Raw genomic sequence first — 19,000 nt, 5'->3', positions numbered from 1 at the left:
TCTGTCTGTCTGTCTGTCTGTCTGTCTGTCTTTCTATCTATCTATCTATCTATCTATCTATCTATCTATCTATCTATCTATCTATCTATCTATCTATCTATCTATCTATCTATCTATCTATCTATCTATCTATCTATCTATCTATCTATCTATCTATCTATCTATCTATCTATCTATCTATCTATCTATCTATGTATCTGTCTTTCTGTCTGTCTGTCTGTCTGTCTGTCTGTCTGTCTATCTATCTATCTATCTATCTATCTATCTATCTATCTATCTATCTATCTATCTATCTATCTATCTATCTATCTATCTATCTATAGATAGGAGGGTAGTTAAGTTATGAGATGATTATTAATCAATGTATTATGGAGAAGGGGTTAGATTTGTCAGTTCGTATCTCTTCGAATATGTAGATTAAATTTAAAAAAAAAAAAAAAAAAAACTCATCCCTCTGTGTAAATAATATTTCTCATTTGTTTGGATATTTTATCCCTTTTTTATTTACATGTTCGAAAATAAATATAAATGAACGAATCATACATGTATATTTTCCTTTCTGTCCATTTCTGTTTATTTTGAGAACTTTCTTATATCTGACTTCATTAAACACAGACCAACTTTAATCATATACACACGCAGGGCCGGCCCTGGCAATGTTGGCGCCCTAGGCGAGATTTCAAATTGGCGCCCCCCAACATACACACGCAAACTTTCATGCATCCCCAAGAACTTTTGGACTGTTCTTCCGTCTGTACCAGGAGCCGCCCCTGTACATGCGAGTATTTATTTTCGTGAACAGGCCATAGACTATATTACAGTTTTTCTCCATTGCTTTGGCTCATTTCACAAAACAGAAATGACATTCTCAGAGCTCTAAGTGCAATTGGCAAAATAGCTCATATGGTTCAGCACAACTACATAGATCACTGCAAAGTTGCACCTGAAAATTAAGCCGATGATCAAAGATATCCTTATTACAGTATATACCATGATGTTTTTCATGGTATTATGTGCCTGTACGATTTTGACAGTGGAGTGAACTATTGTGCAGGTGATGATGTACACAATGAAATTATGCCAACATGTTCTGCAGAGAACGACCACCTGACTGAGAAGCGACAGTCAGTTTTGACCAACAATATATATTCAATTGGTAATTGGGCTAACTGAAGCCAATTGTACCTAACCGTTTGCAAAGGTGGGCTAAATCATTTGAAATTTGTGCAAGCTGTTGGAAATTGTACTTGTCATTGCAAGGATGTGCTAATACAATTGCAATTTGATTAAAGGAATGAGTTATTCCAATCTGTTGTGAACAAGTGCCCAGTGGTTTGGAGGTTTGCACGTGTTGTTTTGAGAATGTCATTTCTGTTTCGTGAAATGAGCCAAAGCAATGGAGAAAAACTGTAAATAGAGGAACATACGCACACGCTTCTACGTCATCACGCTGAACGCAGAGGATTGTGGGTAAAAGGAAGCCCGTTGTTTACCATGGCGACGGGGACGCTGCAGTTTGTCGCCATCAGACACAAAGTTCGTCTGGTGTTCTTTCTCTTGATTCACGCAGATTCACTTCGCTGCCAGCAGTTTGTTATTCCCTTCAGGGCTCCTGCGGACTGTGGCGCGGAGGAGCTCTTCGACATTTCCAGCTTGTCGTGTGTGAGGTGCGGTTCAAATCAGCTCCGGAGCTCCACAGGTCTGTTACCGCCTCGGCTCATCGTCCCCAACACCGATTCACACGCGATGCTCCGCCGTTAAATGCTGTTAAAAGACTTACATTTCAATTTAACTTACTTTGTTGAGATATAGTTATCAACACACAATAAAGAGAGGCCACAGTGACCCGGGTAACAGTTAGCTCGGGACAAATGTGTGATAATACAGACAGATCAAAGATTAACATAAGGGCCAGACTACTATGGATGTGAAGAAAACATAAAAAAAAGGGGAAATTCAGCCTTTAAACTTAACGATATCTTTGGTGTTTGGTTTATAAAAAGAATAAGATCTGTCCAAAAATCCAAGAGGATTATCCCTACCCTGTCTAGTGCCCCTGAGCAAGGCACCTTACTCCCCCAACATCTGCTCCCCATGCGCCGCACATGGATGCTCACTGCTCTGTGTGTCCTTCACCAGATGGTTAAAAGCAGAGGTTAAATTTCCCTACCTGCATGAGTGTGTCTGTGCATGTGTTTGGGACAAATAAATGTATCTTAATCTTAAATGTATCTTAATATGTGTTTTGAGAATCAATACAGTATCATAACACATAATATCAAGACATTTTGAGGTCTTACTGCTGTTTATATTACCATCAGGAAGGACATTGCTGTGATTTTTTAATAGACTATTATGTTAGAACTGAAGATTATATAAACTCCACTAACTGTGTTCTGGTTTCCTTCCCATTTTAGGACTGACCTGTGTTTGCAAAACAGGTTACCGAAGTGTCACCACTGATAAGGCATCCCTTACTTGTCAGCTGTGCCCCCCTGACAAGCCTGTATGTAGAGTTTACAACTTAATATCTTTATTTACTGTGTAGCACACATTATACTCTGACATTCCTTCACACAATCATCTCAAAACTACAATACAATGGGCCTTGAGGTATGATGTGATTTCGTGCTTCTATATAAAATTGAAATTAAAACTGTCTTTTTACACAGGCAGTAACTAAAGACGGGTTTGGTTGTATTCGCTGTCCGGGCAGTCTCAGTGATGAGGGGAAGTGCCTCTGTCCACCAGCCCATGTCATGGGTGAGTCACTAATAACAAATTGAACAACATGAGGCAATGGTTTTGATAACTGTGTGTTTTTATATGTAAACATTACAACCTTTTTTTTCCCAGTGGAGCGAGACGTCAGTGGGAAACTTTTGGACGAGGCCAGATGTGAAACATGTGATGGAAACATCAGTGCTTTGTCTGTGCCGAGCAGCAGTGGAGACAGGTATAGTGGAAGTTACATCAGCGCAGGATCATCTAATAAGTCACAGAGAGTATGAGCACTGAAGAAGATTATTGAGATGATGGTAACAGATGATTTGTTATTGTCTTTCAGATGTGAGAGATGTCAGGCCACCTTCATTGACACCTCCTGCATGTGTAACCCTCCAAATATTCTTGTGAGTTCAGTCAATATACAATCAGCAGTACTCTCTAAAACCATGTGCACACACCATTCAGTAACAAACTGATGGAACACAAGTATCATCAATGGTTTGTATGTATTTTACAGGCCGGAGGATTATGTTTCCCTCCAGGCAGCTTCCAGACAAATGTGAATCCCAGTGTCAACTATGCCCAGTTGGTGAGTCAGCCTCTCCCCTCCTCTCTCACTTACTTAAATCATTGTCGTTAATTCTGACACAGTCTGATTCATGTTTTCTGTTCTGTTCCTCTTGTAGAAGCTCAGTGTCCAGTCTGCCTGGTTTGTGAAGAACCTCTACTCTTCATCAGCAGCCTGTCTTGTAATTCCATTTCTCCTTTTATCCCTTGTCACAACTTATTTTTTTCGAACATCATAGGGATCAACTTCCCGGTCTGGACAGCAATGTACTCAGTATGATACATGAGGATATTTGGAGTGGAGGGTTAGAACGTTTAGCTGGTATTTATGGCAAAAAAATATTCAACAAATACATAGAAATGTTAACTTTAAATTGATGCCAAATGTTTCTTATAACAGAGCAAATCAAGTTAAACTATTCAAACAGTCTTCTAGTTGAACAACTGGAAAACAAGTGAAGAAATTTGTGATTACATGTTTAAATAAATTGTGTGTTCACAGGTCTTTTCCAACCTGACAGCGTGCCAGGCTCTTGGAAACATGTGTGTGATGAACATGCACTCCTTTAGTGGCGTGTCCAACGACGCCTGTGGTCTATTCAACTCCATTTTCAGATCAATGGCTGCTATGAGCTCAACTCAAGACATTTCCTACTGGTACTCACAACAATATCATTGCATATATGTATAATATTGTGCTATCGCTACTGTTTTAGAATGAATCAAACAAAGTTTCATCCCCATAAACCCTTAGTTTAGTTTTACCCAGAGAAGACATTAAGCCTTTTGATGTTGTTTCTTCAGGAGAGCTAATCTGCCATGGCTTTACTATGGGGACGAACCAGGACTGGCCAGTCGAGTGCTTCAGACCGATCCAATTCCTAGTGGTTTCAGCTTCAGAGGAAAAAACAAGGTGAGGGAGAAACCCTGTTACAAAATTTTGTAGGGATGAAATATTTTGTTAACCAACATGTTCTGTGTATTTGACAGAACAATGACATTAAGCTGCTTGCAGCTGTCTATAATGTCCGGGGAGAGTTTCTCAGATGGGAAGAACTCGGAGGAAATAATCTACAGGTAAGGTTTCAATGAGTCCAACTACACAGGAGCATTGTAATACATGCTTGGTTCAGCTGGATAGCTTTATGGTAGAGCAAATCACACACTCTTTGAACGTTAAAAGTACTCATGTTTTTACTCCTGTACAGTTTGACGTCATTCTTTAACAGACAGGTTTTCTTAAAACACATAGATTATTTCACCACACCTCCTCTCTTCTTCTCTTCTTTAAGTTATGTCCGGAAACAGCAATCAAACAAGCAGCGGCCTACAGCTTTGGAACGGCTTACAAAGAAAGTGTGAGTGTCAAGGGCTTCCTTTAACTCAGAGTGCACATACTCAATGTGTAATGCACAGTTGTGTTATAAGCTGTATGTGTGTGTGTGTACAGTGTGAACTGTCGGTGGCAGAGCTGATGGATTCCCACCCAGAGCCGCTGTTCTACGATGTGTTTTTGGATCTTGGTGGTGGAGAGAACAGAAAACTTCTCCCCCTTCCCACACTCGTCTATAACCAGCAATACAATGGACGCTTCATCAACCAAGGTGCAATTTCATTTCTTGTGTGTGTGTGTGTGTGTCTGTGTGCGATATGAATTGTTTTTAATATATTATGTCTCTACACAGAGAGCATGAAGAACTGGTACCTGTCTCGACGTATCTTTCTTGTCGACATGTTGAGTGGAAGAGAGAAGAGTGTGAGCTCTCAGCCTAAAGTCATCCGTGTGGCCAGCAGTGTCACCATTAGGTGGGCTCCTGGTGTGAATTACACACTTCCATGATAAAAAAATATAGAAAGTAAAATCTCTCTAAACGGTTTGTGCCATTGTGGTTCTGAGCTTTTCCAATGTGTGTGTTTGACAGGTTCCAAATGGTTCCACGAACCCAGAAAGGACAAGTATATCCCCCTCTAATGACTGTAACCTACACAGATGTCCCCATCACGGATATCAATACACAAACTGTGTCTGTGAGTGGATCACATACACACACACACACACACACACACACACACACACACACACACACACAGACAGACAGACAGACAGACAGACACACAAACACACACACACACGGTATCATGATTTACAGACTTTATCTCAAACACAAGCTTTGGGTTGACTTATGCGTAAAACTTTATTTATCTCTTTCTAGACAACGTTTGCTGTGGAGTACGATATGGATCAGAGTGAGGCTCGCATCAAGACCGATGTGAGTAGAAGCATTAATGAAATGTTGAGGAGCTCTTGTCAATGACCGAGAACACAATGCTGTGGTATCAGCCCAGGATTTTGAAGACCTTTGTATTTGCAGACCGCTCTGGGTGTGATGGGCGGCGTGGCCGTGCTCTACTCTCTGCTGAAGACAGTCAGCTGGAAGAGAAGGATCGCCTCTCCGCTCATTGATGCCGGGGTACCGCATCTTTATCTTGTTTATAATTTAAAACACCTCCATCCACATGTTGGTGTAAAGCTTTGAAATAATCTTTGTCTCTCTTATTTCTCCTGCCTCAGACAATGTTTAAGTTTTTGTTGTTTTACGCTGGAGATCTGGCCAACGTTTTCTTTGCCGTCACCGTGGGAACCGGGCTTTACTGGCTCATCTTCTACAAGGTTGGTCTCATTCCACTGGGACCTTTTTTTTAATAGGATTGATTATTTGCACATTTGTGTTGTACTAACAGTTTTTACCAGTATCCCATTTCTGTAGCGTTTTTCCTTTTGAACTTATTAAACTTTATTCCTTTTCCGAACACGTAACATTTCTTTTTCTCTTTGCATGGACTTTGGTTTTTTTTTTCCTGTCTGCACTCTTTAGACCTTAAAGGCAAGTCTTCTTCCTCCTTTACCTCCTTTGCCTCAATATGGTTTTATATACACAGATTTTTGCTGTGAGTTTTGTTTGTCAGCTTTCTTGGACTAAATTTTTCTGTGTCTGTTTAGGCCCAACAGTTTGTATCGGTGCTGTTACCCCGGCCTGCTCAGGAGGAGCAGTTTGTGACGTACATTGGTTGTGCCTTCACCCTAAAGGTAAGACACAACTGATCTGAAATGTTGCTGTGTTGTTTTTTAACGCTAGGGGGCGTGCTGGTTTTTGAATGCTTAAATATAACTATTTTCTGTATTTTTGTGTCCCCAGGCTGTCCAGTTTCTCCACAAGCTGGTCCTGCAGGTGTCAGTGGATGTATTTCTCATTGACTGGGAGAGACCACGAAGCAAACCTGTCAGAACTGTGCAAGGTACAGCCATATTTACTGTGATCTTATAATTTCTAGTTTTCATAAGAAGTAATTATCCAACAGTGTTATTGTGGTCACCATATTTGCCACTGCTTTAGCCTCTTCCGGTGAGCCAAAACGTGATGCTGCTCCGGTCAGCATCTGGAGAACCTACTTTGTAGCCAATGAATGGAACGAGATCCAGACCATCCGCAAGATCAGCCCAACCTTTCAGATCATGGCTGTGCTCTTTTTTCTTGAGGTACAATTTACACTCAGCACATACAGTACTTCTTTTTTTTTTTTGCAGCTTTGATTATCTCCCCTCTCCTCATTACTGGTATGTCACCCTGTGTCTTCCAGGTCCTTGGTTTTTCTAACTTAGCACTGAGGGATCCCTGGTCAACTCTCACCCGCTCCTCACAGGCGTACACGCCCCCGTACAGCCTGATCCTGCGCTACGGTCTTGCAGCTACACTCTGGCTCTGCATCGGCCTTCTACAGGTAAAACTGCCACCATTTATAATTATCTCCTTCTTCCTTCACCTTCCCCTGATCTTTAACTTCATGTCTTTCCTACAAAAATAGAGAAATGCAGTGACAAGTACATGTGTAGAAAGCTCATTCAAAAGATAATCATTTATCCCAACAGGTGATTTTCTTCACTGTGTTTTACGAACATTTTGTGGAGGACAAAATTCGTCAGTTTGTAGATCTCTGCTCCATCAGTAATGTAAGTACCAGTGTGTTTAATGTCCATCCAACAATGTTCTGCCTCCATCTGGATTGTTTAATTGCAGTGGGTTTTGTCTGTGTCTATAAAGGTGTCCGTGCTGCTGTTACCTCAGCGTTGTTTTGGCTATTACATCCACGGGCGTTCAGTACATGGCCACGCAGATACAAACATGGAGGAAATGAACAACAATCTAAAAAGAGAGGCTGTAGGTGTACCCACAGACCACATGTTAAATATCCATAGAATAACTGACCTTTCTTGTAAGATTCATCCTGTTTCTGCCCCTTTCGGTCTCAAGGAGTCTCTGTGTGGTCAGAGAGGGCTGCTTCCGAACACAGACCTCCAGACCTTTCAGGTGTCGCTTACCAATCGTCTGCGGTCGCAGTACGACAGGATTCGGGAGCCACTCAGCAGGGTGTGTGCTTTCGCTGCCATGTTTGTAATTCTGTACTAAACATAGAAAACTTAAAATAAACAAAATAATATATAAAGGCCGGGATTCTCCGTGATTTGTTTGATGTATTCTGTGTTGCAGAGGAACGGGCCTTCACGGCTGAACGACGCATCAACAGCCAACCCGTTTGAGCAGAACATCAGAGCCTACCACACCATGAACCACTTCCTGGGATCCATTATAGACCATGTTAGTAAAACTTTGCTTAAATAAACTCATATTCAGAATGTATATCTAGTTGTTTGTACATGAGCTGTTTTCCTTGACCTAGAATACTTTGCACAGACAGATGTGTTTCTCATGTTGCCCTATTTACCCTAGGCTCACCCTGACATGGATTATATCGTCAAGGACAAGCTGGTGTTTGAGCGGGTCATAGGAATGGAGTTTCTTGAACCCAGTGACAAAAGCATATTTTACAATGGTAACGACCTTTTGGCCTAGACAGGCTTTATGTTTCTAGTTGTCCATATATATTGATTGTTTGTGTACATGAAAAAAACACATGTCTGTTTGTGTTTCTCACATCAGATGAAGCCCACTCTTTCAGCGATGTGCTGTTTTATGGGAATGAGGCCACCCTGCTGATCTTTGACACTTTGTTCTTCTGTGTCGTCGACCTTGGATCTCAGAGTTTTGTGCTTGCAGCTGTTCTTACATACGCACAGCATATGGTCAGTATATGTTATTATTGAAATGGAAATCTAGTCATTTGTACATGTTTTATTGCACAAGCAGACTATGTGGAAAATCTTAAAGGGCAACTTTAAGTTTACGATTATTACCTAGAGACTTTAACTCTATGGCCTCTTGAAGCCTAAACTTTATGGTATCTCTTGGCATTTGGTTGGGGTCTCACTCTTTGGGGCTGTAGGTTATAAGAAACACAGCTCTCATCTCTGATCTTTGCTCATTTGTATATGTCATTCAGGTGATGTGTACTGTGTGCCCATCTACAGATGCTGAATTTAACTTACAGAAAAAAAGTTCTTTACTTTGTGCTTGATCACATAAATTACCACCACAGTTTACAGTTAAAGTTGCCTTTACTTTGCTTAAAACATCTATGTATTGAAAACCATTTCATTCATTACAGATATTCAGCTTGATCCGTAACTTTCTCGGAAGGAAGAACCTCGTCAACAAGACTCTGGTGGATGAGAGATTTCTGATTTAAATTCCCAGCTGTGTAATTTCTTGTGTCAGTGGTAGTTTAGTGCCATTTTTTTCAAACATGTTTACTGTTCACAGCTTGTGCAGCTTCTTTTTTGTACTGTTCTTTTTCTTGTACAGTGTTTTTACTTCTAATGTTATTATGATGTAAATATCATAATTTTTGTAAAGAGTTCGAATTTTATAATGATTAAAATGTTTTGATATGAAGACAATCTTGTTGAAAGTTTTGTTACTGTAACAATTTATAATTGTTTGTGTTTGCATACATATCAATATTGTGATGAAACATAGGGCAGTTTGAGTGGAGTCAACATAAAGACATGTTTTTACTTTTTATCTTTTAGGAAAGAGTTGCTCTCTTTTTATATATGAAAGCACCAAAAATGATTACACTAGATGTATATCTACATATTTATTTATTTATTTTTAATTGTATAAAATGTAATATTTTAATTTGAATAGTTGACAGACTGGTCTTCTAATCAAGTTAAGGATTTATTAGCTCAGCTTAGTCATTATTTTAAAATACATGTAGATATTTTAAATAAAATAAAAAACTTCAAAATTAACCTCTAACTCTTTAAGCCTTTTTAAAAAATAATTTAATCAACTTTGATTTACTAACCTACTTTAGGAAAAAAACAAAGCAAATGTGACAGAACTAGTTTTTTATGGGTTCTGACTTTGTTTTGACCTTTCTTGATTTTATTTTCATGATATAATAATACATTTCTAACTTCCAATTTGATAGGGTGGTTGGTATGTGTGGCAAAATAATCCTCTTTTCCCAGAATGCTTTAGTCTCAAAGAATTCCGACTTGTTTTTAATAGCCATAAATCTTGATGTATATTTTTTAAGTTGGCTAGATATGATGCACAATTTTGTTAGGTAGTTATTTCATTAAGTACGCAATAACATATTTATGTGAGTATTGGTTTGAAAGTTTGTTTTTCTTTTAAACTTTGTTTAGTCATTCAGAAGATTACGAGATGGGGGGAAACTTATTTCATGATATTAAAGATCAGCTGCTGTTTGAAAGGTCTCGTCTTTGCGTGAGAGGTGGGGCTGACGTCACGGCGGCTGTCACGGCCCAGCCAATGAGCAGTGAGTGTGCGGTGCGGCGCTGCGGGACGACACGCAGCTCCAGAGACAGACATAGCGTAAAAGCTCCGAGGAGGAGACATGACCCCCGCGCACTTACTCTCCTCCCTGTAAAGGTGAGTCTGAGCTCCGACATGTTTTCCCACGAGCGGTGGGTTAGTGGTGGTTGTGTAGAGCGGCTCCGGGGAGCGGCTCTCCTCCAGCCCGGGGAGTGTAACCGGAGCCGGGCTGTGGTGTCACCTCAACTAGCCGCGCTTAGCACGAACTTGGCTGCTCCACCCGGGTTAGTGACGCACGTCCCGATGGCTCATCTGTCTGTGTCTCACTATGGCGACCGTGTGTCAGCCTGGCTCTGGTGTGACGTCGTGACGCCTGTTAACAGGACCAACGTTAGCCCGCGTTGTACGTACCTAATACAAGCTAGCGCGGGCTCCTAATGTCAACAAACATGGCAACTTTCGTGCACAGCTCCCGAGCTGGAGCGAGGCCTCCTCTGTCCCAGTCTGACTCATTCACTGGGTGAGGGAGGGGAACTGGATGCTCAGCTTTAACCAAGACCAGCCCCTGTAGGATCTCACCTCTACTGCACATCTGGGAGAGGGATCACTCACATGTTGGTGTCCCTCTCTGAGATCTCTACGTTAACCCCCCTGTTAATGGGGGTTTGTGGTGGTTTTTCCTCACTCTTATTGATGGTTTGGGACAGAGGATGTCTCTACCTCTAGATATTAGTCTAGATTGGCAGGTGAGTGGCATCATCTGCTGCAGGAGACTGTGTGTGTAAACCTCACTTTGCAGGGCTGCAGATCTGCTAAGGTTATGCAATGAGGACACAGTATAAGAAGAGACCCAGCCTTGATCCAGTTCAGTTGGCCATGACCACACAGAACATTTCTCAAGATCCAAATGTCAGGGCTGAAAGCTAATAATAGCGAGGCGTGCAGCACTGCTGACCTGTATTTGGAGACGAGTTGCAACTCAAGCCAGGACATCTTCCTGTGGGGCCACCTCTAATACAGATTCTCTTCAGACTGAACAGTGACCTGTCCTGAAAGGTCACTAACACAAAGTCAGACTTGTTTCCATCGGCCTCAGCAGTCAACAGAGATGCAATGTGGTATCCTAGGTTTGGTATTCCACTGTTGAATTAACATTGAATAGGAAGTGCATTCAAGATAAAACGATAATTCAGAGGGACTTTCCAATCTTTTCATTTCCTTTTACAAATTCTCAAATACAGGTGGTGATCCAACTTCAAGATCATTCTAATGGTTGTCTTGTCAGATTCTCTCTATATCTCTCTCTTACACACGGCAAAAGAAAAAACAACACAAGTATGGATATAAAGAAACTAACAAACAGTGAAAGAGAAAATATAATATAAATACGATTTTAAGTTAACAAGACAGAATTAGGTCGATAGTAGGGCAACACTTCCGCACAGCAACAGATAAAGCTCTGGCCCCTTTATTTTTAAAATGTGAAAAATGGTTTGATGGACCTGGGGGTAGAATGTGGGATCAGGTGATCAGTGACATAGTGGGAGGGAAAGACCACTGAGAGCTTTGTAGACAAATTCCATAGTAACCTATTTTAAAACGTGCATTGTAGTTTGTGGAGCTGTTAAACTCTAATTGCATTATAGAGAGGGACTTCTCCTATTGAGCCTTTAATAACTGATAAAATACCGAATGGTCAATTTAGTGTGTTTAAATTGCTTTAAATTCTAAATGCAGACCAAACGTCCTACTAATAGAAAAACTAGAATTCAACAGAGGTCACTGCTGATCCTGAGGATTAGGGGAAGAAACATGTACCTGTCAATGAGGGTGTTTTACTGGCCAGAATTGTATTATCATATTTTCCATTTATTACAAATTATATTTACTGTATTACACTACGTGGGAATGAGGTTTTCCTCTAATGTTATCAAAGATGGATGAATATGTAAATATCATGGTTAAATGTCAAGTAAAGGCCAGTTAGTGAGCTGCTCTTCAGACACATGTACCTGTTTTGCAGGTGCTTATATAACACCCTGCTGCTGTCTGTCCCAGCTTCAGAACCTTGTGACACCATCATTCTGTTTGCACACTGTTTGCTTAATGGAGCCCAGAGGGAACACTCTGTGCTCCAGATGGTTGTACTGACTGTGTGTCTGTCTTTGTTGGCTTCTTCAATAGGTCTAAGAACATTGGTGGTGAGCTGTTTGTGTGAGCGCCTTCACTGCATCGCCAGTCATGCACGTCACATCTCAGCTGCTCAGGGGTTTGCCCCGCTCCAAGGTCTTGGCCTCCACTCTGTTACCATGCCAACAGCACCGGTCCCATTCAGCCCAGCGACCCGCCTCGAGACGGTTTCAGGGTCACCAGCATTTACGAAGTTACCAGACGGCCGCGGCGCTCCGTACCTACATCCTCTCACCACCACAGGTCAACTCAATTCTCAAAGCCAACGAGTACAGCTTCAAGGTTTGTGGGGTTTGAATTGCTTTAAGAAAACCATTAATCACCATCGCTACACCTAAGCTCTAAACAAACCACTTGTATGTTGTGATTATAGGTGCCAGAGTTTGATGGGAAGAATGTATCAGCCGTAATGGGCTTCGAGAGTAACCAGCTGCCAGCCAACGCTCCCATAGAGGACCGTCGCAGTGCGGCCACATGCCTGCAGACACGAGGAATGCTGCTGGGTGTGTACGACGGCCATGCTGGCTGCGCCTGCGCCCAGGTAGAACTGATTGTGCTGCTTTGTGCCACTTGATGGTACTGATTTTCTGAAAGTGATTCTTGCATTGCTCCAATATTTGGTATTGGCACATGACGGTGTGTGCTGGTAAACGACCTCTTAACTAATATATGGGAATTTTCCATTTTATTTTTATACATGAAATTCTCATTTGTTTATGGTTGTCCAGGAATTGAGGCCACATCAAAGTATACTTAGGCAATTTAGAAAGTAATTAAATTCAAATTAATTCAGCCCCAGATTACTTACAGATATTAACACCAGTCATTTCTAAAGCATTAAAAATTCACTGTCATTTTAACTAATATGAATGCCATAAAAACATTTGAAGTTTTCTGGTATATGCAGGTGTTAGGCTGTACATCTGTCAGAATTAGCCAGCAAAAAGTTCCTTGGAGGATTCATGGTTTAATGGTCAGCTTGTATATTTATACCCGGTTGGATCATCATCATCATCTTCCTCTCTTCCTCTCTGCCAGGCGCTCAGTGAGAGGTTGTTTTACTACATAGCAGTGTCTCTGCTGCCCCACGACACACTGTGTGAGCTGGAGGCGGCGGTAGAGTCCGGCAGGGCCCTCAGTCCCATCCTGCAATGGCACAAAAGCCCCAATGACTACTTCAGCAGGGAGGCTCAGACTCTCTACTTCAACAGCCTGCGGACCTACTGGCAGGAGCTGATCGATCTAACCAGGTGAGGGCTGGAAAACCAAATCAAGGCTGCACAACAGAGTCTAAATGTCAATCACACCATTATGTTACAGCAGGTAATTGTTTGCCTTAATGCAATGCCCAGCTTTGGCCTCTCAAAAACACCAGACGTAGTATCTTATATGGTAAAACTAGGCAGAGGAGGAACATATTGAGATAAAAAATCATGTTTCCGTGGAGTATATATTTCTGCCCAGTTTTTTTGAGTTTGGCCACATTTCAAACTGGACTCACTGTTTTTTTCATCTGTACCCACACTGGTGCTGGCTCGTCTGTTTTGCCAACAGTGCTGTTATTGGTCTCTGTTCTCGACCCCTGGCTCCCTCCCTCTGTTTCTCATACGTTGCCCTTCTTCTCTGTTTTCAGCCCGGGGGAGGTTCCAGACACCCGTGAGGCTCTGCTGAATGCGTTCAAGAGGCTGGACAATGATATTTCTCTGGAGGCTCAGGTGGGATCTGTGTGATTTCGTAATGACAAACTGCGAGTTGGTTCTTCTAAAGGAATATTGATCCAATCAGGAACTCGGATGTTCTCTGGTAAAACTGGTGTTTTAACATCAGACCATGTTTCAGAATTGCATATTTGCATTGTGAAATAAGCCCTGGAGCAACACTAGGGATGAGTAATAAACACACATCAGAAACTCAGTGACTCATTTTGTCAATTTTAGAACTTCCTTATCTAATATTACAATATAACAGCATTAGTTTAGCATTTAGACCTGATTTTAATAATTTATGTAGAATCCATGGGAATTAAGCTCACAAAGCTTAACCTGCCCATCTACTGACTTAGGTCTTACCTGAAGGCAAGTGCACTGAGGGAGTTACTATCACATGTTGCATTAGAAACATGTTCATAACATACAGTAATCCTATGTTGTTAAGGAATTGTTTGGCCTGGCTAAAATTCATGTCAAAAATATTCTGCCAGTGTCCAAAGTCATTGATTTTCAGAATCAAGCTTTTCATTGACTTCAGTTTAATGATTGAAGTGTAGGACTTTCACACATGTTGAATATTTCACCTTTCCCCCACAGGTGCAGGCCAAACAAATGGGAACAGCCAAATTAAAACTGTTTTTATGGTCTTAAGAGAAGCTCAGATGTCATTTCTTCAGCATGTCATTTAAACCATGCTCCCTATCTACGCAGGTTGGAGACCCAAACGCTTTCCTGCACTACTGGGTTCTGAGAGTGGCCTTTTCTGGAGCAACGGCTTGTGTGGCTCACATCGACGGATCAGACCTGTACGGAGAATAATAACACACATCCATATGAATAAAACTGATAAGGGAAATAATTCATGTAATATTTCAAGCATTTATTCCCGCCCCTTTGTTCCCAAAGGTTTATAGCCAATACAGGAGATGCTCGGGCAGTGTTGGGGGTGCAGGAAGAGGATGGCTCCTTCAGTGCTCACACACTCTCTAATGACCACAGCGCCCAGAACGAGGAAGAGGTGGAGCGGATAAGAGGGGAACACCCTCCATCGGAGAGAAAGACCGTTATAAGACAGGTAATGCAGCCTCTAATTTCCTCAGTGTGGTTGTTTACACCAGTTTTTTTTTTTTTAAACGTCTCTTTGTTTTTGAAAACCAGGACCGGTTGCTCGGCCTCCTCATGCCGTTCCGTGCGTTCGGGGATGTGAAGTTCAAGTGGAGCATCGAACTGCAGAAGCGCGTGTTGGAGTCTGGACCCGATCAGCTCCACGAAAACGAACACACAAAGTTCATCCCACCCAACTATCACACACCACCATACCTGACGGCTGAGCCTGAGATCACGCACCACAAGCTGCGGCCACAGGATCGCTTCATGGTGAGAGGAGAGGCCGCTACACAAATATCTGTTCATTTGAATGATAGAGGCTGTTAAGTAGGGGATTGTTAGACTAGGTCCTCATTGTTAATTCTGCCTCTGATTGGCAGATTGTCTTTCAAACATGGCCGCCAGCAGGTACAATACCAGTCCTACTTGTTTTGTCAGAACAGAGATGTGGTTGGTGATTCAGAGTTCAGGAACCCTTTCATTAAATGCTGATGGAAACTACGATACATTTTGACTTTCACTTTTACATGGGACAATTTCAATGCACCAGTTAATAAGTTGATAACAACCACTAACTGCAGCTTTTATCACTCAGTTAGTTCATTCTGAGATCTGCCCAAATTCCCCAAAGCAAAACTAAATGTGATTTTCTGGCTGGCAAAGAAAACAAAGTATCATAGAAACAGATGCACCTTTTTGATTATTCATGTTTTTTTAAACAGACAAGATGAGTGGTTTTCTTCAGGGGTGTTGTCCTGTTTCTGGGCTCATGACTGGCTCATTTCCCAGAATAGATATGTGGTGTCATGTCACAAATATCAGAAACTGATCTATATGTAAACATCTACAGTGAGTATGTGAGTAGCATTCCTTATCTGAGGTTACTCTCATTCATTTCATTCCTCCTCTCATGTGTCCCTGCAGGTGATCGGCTCTGACGGCCTCTGGGAGACCCTCCACAGACAGGAGGTGGTTCGCGTTGTGGGCGAGTATATAACGGGGGTGCACCAGCGTCAGCCTCTCAAAGTCGGAGGCTACAAGGTCACCCTGGGACAGATGCAGGGGCTCCTCGACGAGAGGAAGGCTCGAGTGTCTTCGTCTTTCGAGGATTACAACGTAGCGACCCATCTGATGCGTCACGCGGTGGGAAACAACGAGTTTGGCACGGTGGACCACGAGCGGCTGTCCAAGATGCTGTCGCTGCCTGAGGAGCTGGCTCGCATGTACCGTGATGACATCACCATCATCATCTCTCAGTTCAACCCCCATGTGATCGGAGCACAGAGACAGGAAGGGCAGTCCTGAGCTGGGTTCACACTGACGAGTACACACACTTGTGTAAATGTGTACAGCAGATCTACGTAAGCAGACACTGTTGACAAACTTAGGTAATATTTGAATTACTTAGTTTTGTCTCTATTTATGTACAGAATTTGTATGTTTTTAGACATTACTACGGCAGATCCAGTTTCTTATGTTAAGTTAAAGATCACTTCTGGATGGATATCTCTTACACGACATATTATTTATTACTATAATCTCTATCGGAGTTTCATACATGCTCATGGGCGAGGGGAAGATGCTGTTTCGAATGGATTCTTGTGCCAAAAGATTCGACCTCCCACTTCTGAAAGTGCAGTTGAAAATATTGAAATTCCAAAGAGGGTGAAGATTGGGACTTGAAGAGTGAAGAGGCCTTGTGGAGCTGACTCGAACTGGTCTGTGCTACGATAATAAGACGCTCTCGTCTTCTGCTGTCTGGTTTTGACACAAACATCCCAGCACAATCCTTTTTCACTTTGTGGGGCTGGTTCTGCATCTGAGGGATCGATGTTACAACAGATGTTACATATGAGACTAATATCATTTAAAATACACTTTTTCTTCAGTCTTTTTCCCCGGAGTGGGTATTTGGATGATGATGTTGACTCCAGCACACTGGATCTCCTGTGAAACAACGACTGTTAAAGTGCTGTTACATAGGACATTCATATCCATATTGGATCGACGCTGTAGAACCCACAATGCATCTGATTTAAAAATAAATACCTTACAATTAAAGTAGAAAAATCACAGTGCAGGGGTTTCAGGCCTGTGTGGCACCCCAGATGTGTTTCAAGATAAAAGATCACATTTAAATATATCCTGTTACACAAATGTTTGCTGCTTAAATATACAGAAATACTTTGACCTTTTTGGGTGTTTTAAAAATCCTTTTAAATGAAATAACTGAGATGGAATGTGGTTCAGCTGCTTACACCAAATGTTCGGAGCAGACTATAACCTGTAATGAGGGAATGCAAATAGACGGCGCTTCCTTTTAATGGGTCTCGAGGCAAAAAGGTTGAACCACTGAGCTGGATTTCGTTTTTTGTTGTAAACCCCGTTCGCTGGAGTCAAATATTCACAGTACGAGTCCTGAACTCCGTCACTATAAGCAGACTGGAATGTGCTGGGCTTTTCTGTGACACTATCCTGTGATTATTGTCGGGCTTGTTTGCTAAAAAACAAAAGTAGGAATAAAATGAAGTATTTTCCATTACTTCTTTGGTTGGAGTGACAGTGGTAGATGGAAATCAGTGCATGTGTTAGTGAACCTCTGAACTGACTTACTGAAGCTTTACCCCAGTCAGAGCATCTGGTTACAGCAGCTACCCTTCATCTTCTGAGGGGTTGGAGAAAAAGGAATTTCTCATCCAAGCTTGTTTGGGTTAAAGAGACTCCTTATGTTATATACCTGGTTATTTTATTGGCTGTATAAATAACCTTTGCTTACAGATTAAATTATTCCTGACAGCAGTAGCCTGAACGTAGAAGCCGACCACACTCCTGACTCTCTCCAGTTTAACACTTTTCACAAGGACGTGTTTTGCGCCCACACGAATGAGCAGAATGTAAATGTTTGCATCGCGCTGTTTTAATATTATTAAAGATATTTTATTAAGCTTTAGTGTTCCGTTACACAGGTTCCTCTGCAGTTTTATGTATAAATTGTAACTTATGTGGATTAAGTTTTGTATATGGAGCAGTTTAATAAAACACTGAATACTCACCTGTTGAATAATTGTTGTGTGATTTGTTTGACACTGCTTCAGGCAGCAGTCGTCACTACTGAGCTCACAGTGTGTTTAATGCCACAGTGACTCTGTGGTGTTGGTCATAAAGTTATTGTCATGAGGTGGTAACTTTACCACTAGGTGATGCTGCTGTATCAGGAAGTGACCAGTGTTAAACTATCAGCTCTGGAGAAATGCTGCCATCAACAGGACACGTGTAACTGCTGGATTACAAAATATAAATCAATAAATAATGTTATTTTACTCATTAAAATATAACGAAAAAGTTAATATTGAGCTTTTTCCATCCATCCATTATCTGTATCCTCTAAACCTTTTTGTGAGGGGGGGACAGTCCCAGCTGTCATTGAGGGAGAGGTGGGGCTCACCCTGGACAGGTCATTCACACTCACATTCACACCTATGGTCCATTTAGAGTCTGCAGTTAGCCTAATCACAATCTGCATGTGTTTGTGGGTATTAAACTTTGTACTTTTGATAATATAAATGTGTTTTTGATTACAAAAAACCCTGAAATCATCTGTAGAGGTAAAACTATACAATATTCTATATATGTTATTATGGGAACAATATATGGAGATATGGGGGGGCACTATTAACAAAAACTTTTGTTTAAGGAGGACATCTAAGGCTACTCACTTTTTCTATTTATTTGTATTAGAGGGAAACTACAGAGTAAACTCACTGAGACGTAGGAAGATTTACTTTGAGACTTTAATTAACCTCTCTTTTTGGTTGTCACCACCCCCCATGTCCTACTTTGGTCACTTCCAGGCCTCCATCACTTCCGCTGCCGTGTGCACACTTATTCCGGGACTTCATAAAATCCGAATGACGGTTGCTCCTGGAGTTTATTAACATGGTGGTAAGTGGGATTAAG

The 19,000-nt window shown here is 41.5% G+C and overlaps 2 protein-coding genes across 2 annotated transcripts; both read left to right on the top strand.

Moving 5' to 3' along the window:
• The first annotated feature begins 196 nt into the window (after positions 1–196).
• tmem67 (transmembrane protein 67) lies at positions 197–9,148 on the top strand. The gene is made up of 28 exons (XM_062400204.1): positions 197–1,699; positions 2,418–2,506; positions 2,673–2,763; positions 2,857–2,956; positions 3,068–3,131; positions 3,245–3,316; positions 3,414–3,476; positions 3,797–3,951; positions 4,099–4,207; positions 4,285–4,371; positions 4,587–4,652; positions 4,745–4,898; positions 4,980–5,100; positions 5,217–5,322; positions 5,508–5,564; positions 5,667–5,765; positions 5,867–5,965; positions 6,296–6,382; positions 6,492–6,591; positions 6,690–6,832; positions 6,934–7,074; positions 7,223–7,303; positions 7,395–7,511; positions 7,605–7,721; positions 7,842–7,949; positions 8,082–8,184; positions 8,292–8,434; positions 8,857–9,148. Exons 1-28 carry the CDS (start codon positions 1,495–1,497, stop codon positions 8,935–8,937), a joined length of 2,958 nt encoding a protein of 985 aa, XP_062256188.1. The 5' UTR covers positions 197–1,494; the 3' UTR covers positions 8,938–9,148.
• An 899-nt stretch (positions 9,149–10,047) lies between these two features.
• pdp1 (pyruvate dehydrogenase phosphatase catalytic subunit 1) lies at positions 10,048–18,095 on the top strand. The gene is made up of 9 exons (XM_062399227.1): positions 10,048–10,154; positions 12,222–12,509; positions 12,601–12,768; positions 13,266–13,477; positions 13,861–13,942; positions 14,648–14,742; positions 14,843–15,011; positions 15,095–15,313; positions 15,968–18,095. The coding sequence occupies exons 2-9, from the start codon at positions 12,279–12,281 to the stop codon at positions 16,346–16,348; spliced, it is 1,557 nt and encodes a 518-aa protein (XP_062255211.1). The 5' UTR covers positions 10,048–10,154; positions 12,222–12,278; the 3' UTR covers positions 16,349–18,095.
• Positions 18,096–19,000: the final 905 nt, after the last annotated feature.

The sequence above is a fragment of the Platichthys flesus genome, chromosome 11 (genome assembly GCF_949316205.1).
Source record: "Platichthys flesus chromosome 11, fPlaFle2.1, whole genome shotgun sequence".
Taxonomy (NCBI): domain Eukaryota; kingdom Metazoa; phylum Chordata; class Actinopteri; order Pleuronectiformes; family Pleuronectidae; genus Platichthys; species Platichthys flesus.
This window is presented reverse-complemented; position numbering and strand designations above follow the sequence as displayed.

Excerpts from the sequence above, each read along its gene's own strand:
- pdp1 (XM_062399227.1), top strand. The coding sequence starts at position 12,279 with ATGCACGTCACATCTCAGCTGCTCAGGGGTTTGCCCCGCTCCAAGGTC. Across the intron at positions 13,478-13,860 it reads GAGCTGATCGATCTAACCAG|CCCGGGGGAGGTTCCAGACA; the intron begins GTGAGGGCTGGA and ends CTCTGTTTTCAG. Across the intron at positions 15,314-15,967 it reads GGCCACAGGATCGCTTCATG|GTGATCGGCTCTGACGGCCT; the intron begins GTGAGAGGAGAG and ends GTGTCCCTGCAG.
- tmem67 (XM_062400204.1), top strand. The coding sequence starts at position 1,495 with ATGGCGACGGGGACGCTGCAGTTTGTCGCCATCAGACACAAAGTTCGT. Across the intron at positions 2,957-3,067 it reads CCGAGCAGCAGTGGAGACAG|ATGTGAGAGATGTCAGGCCA; the intron begins GTATAGTGGAAG and ends ATTGTCTTTCAG. Across the intron at positions 4,653-4,744 it reads GAACGGCTTACAAAGAAAGT|TGTGAACTGTCGGTGGCAGA; the intron begins GTGAGTGTCAAG and ends GTGTGTGTACAG.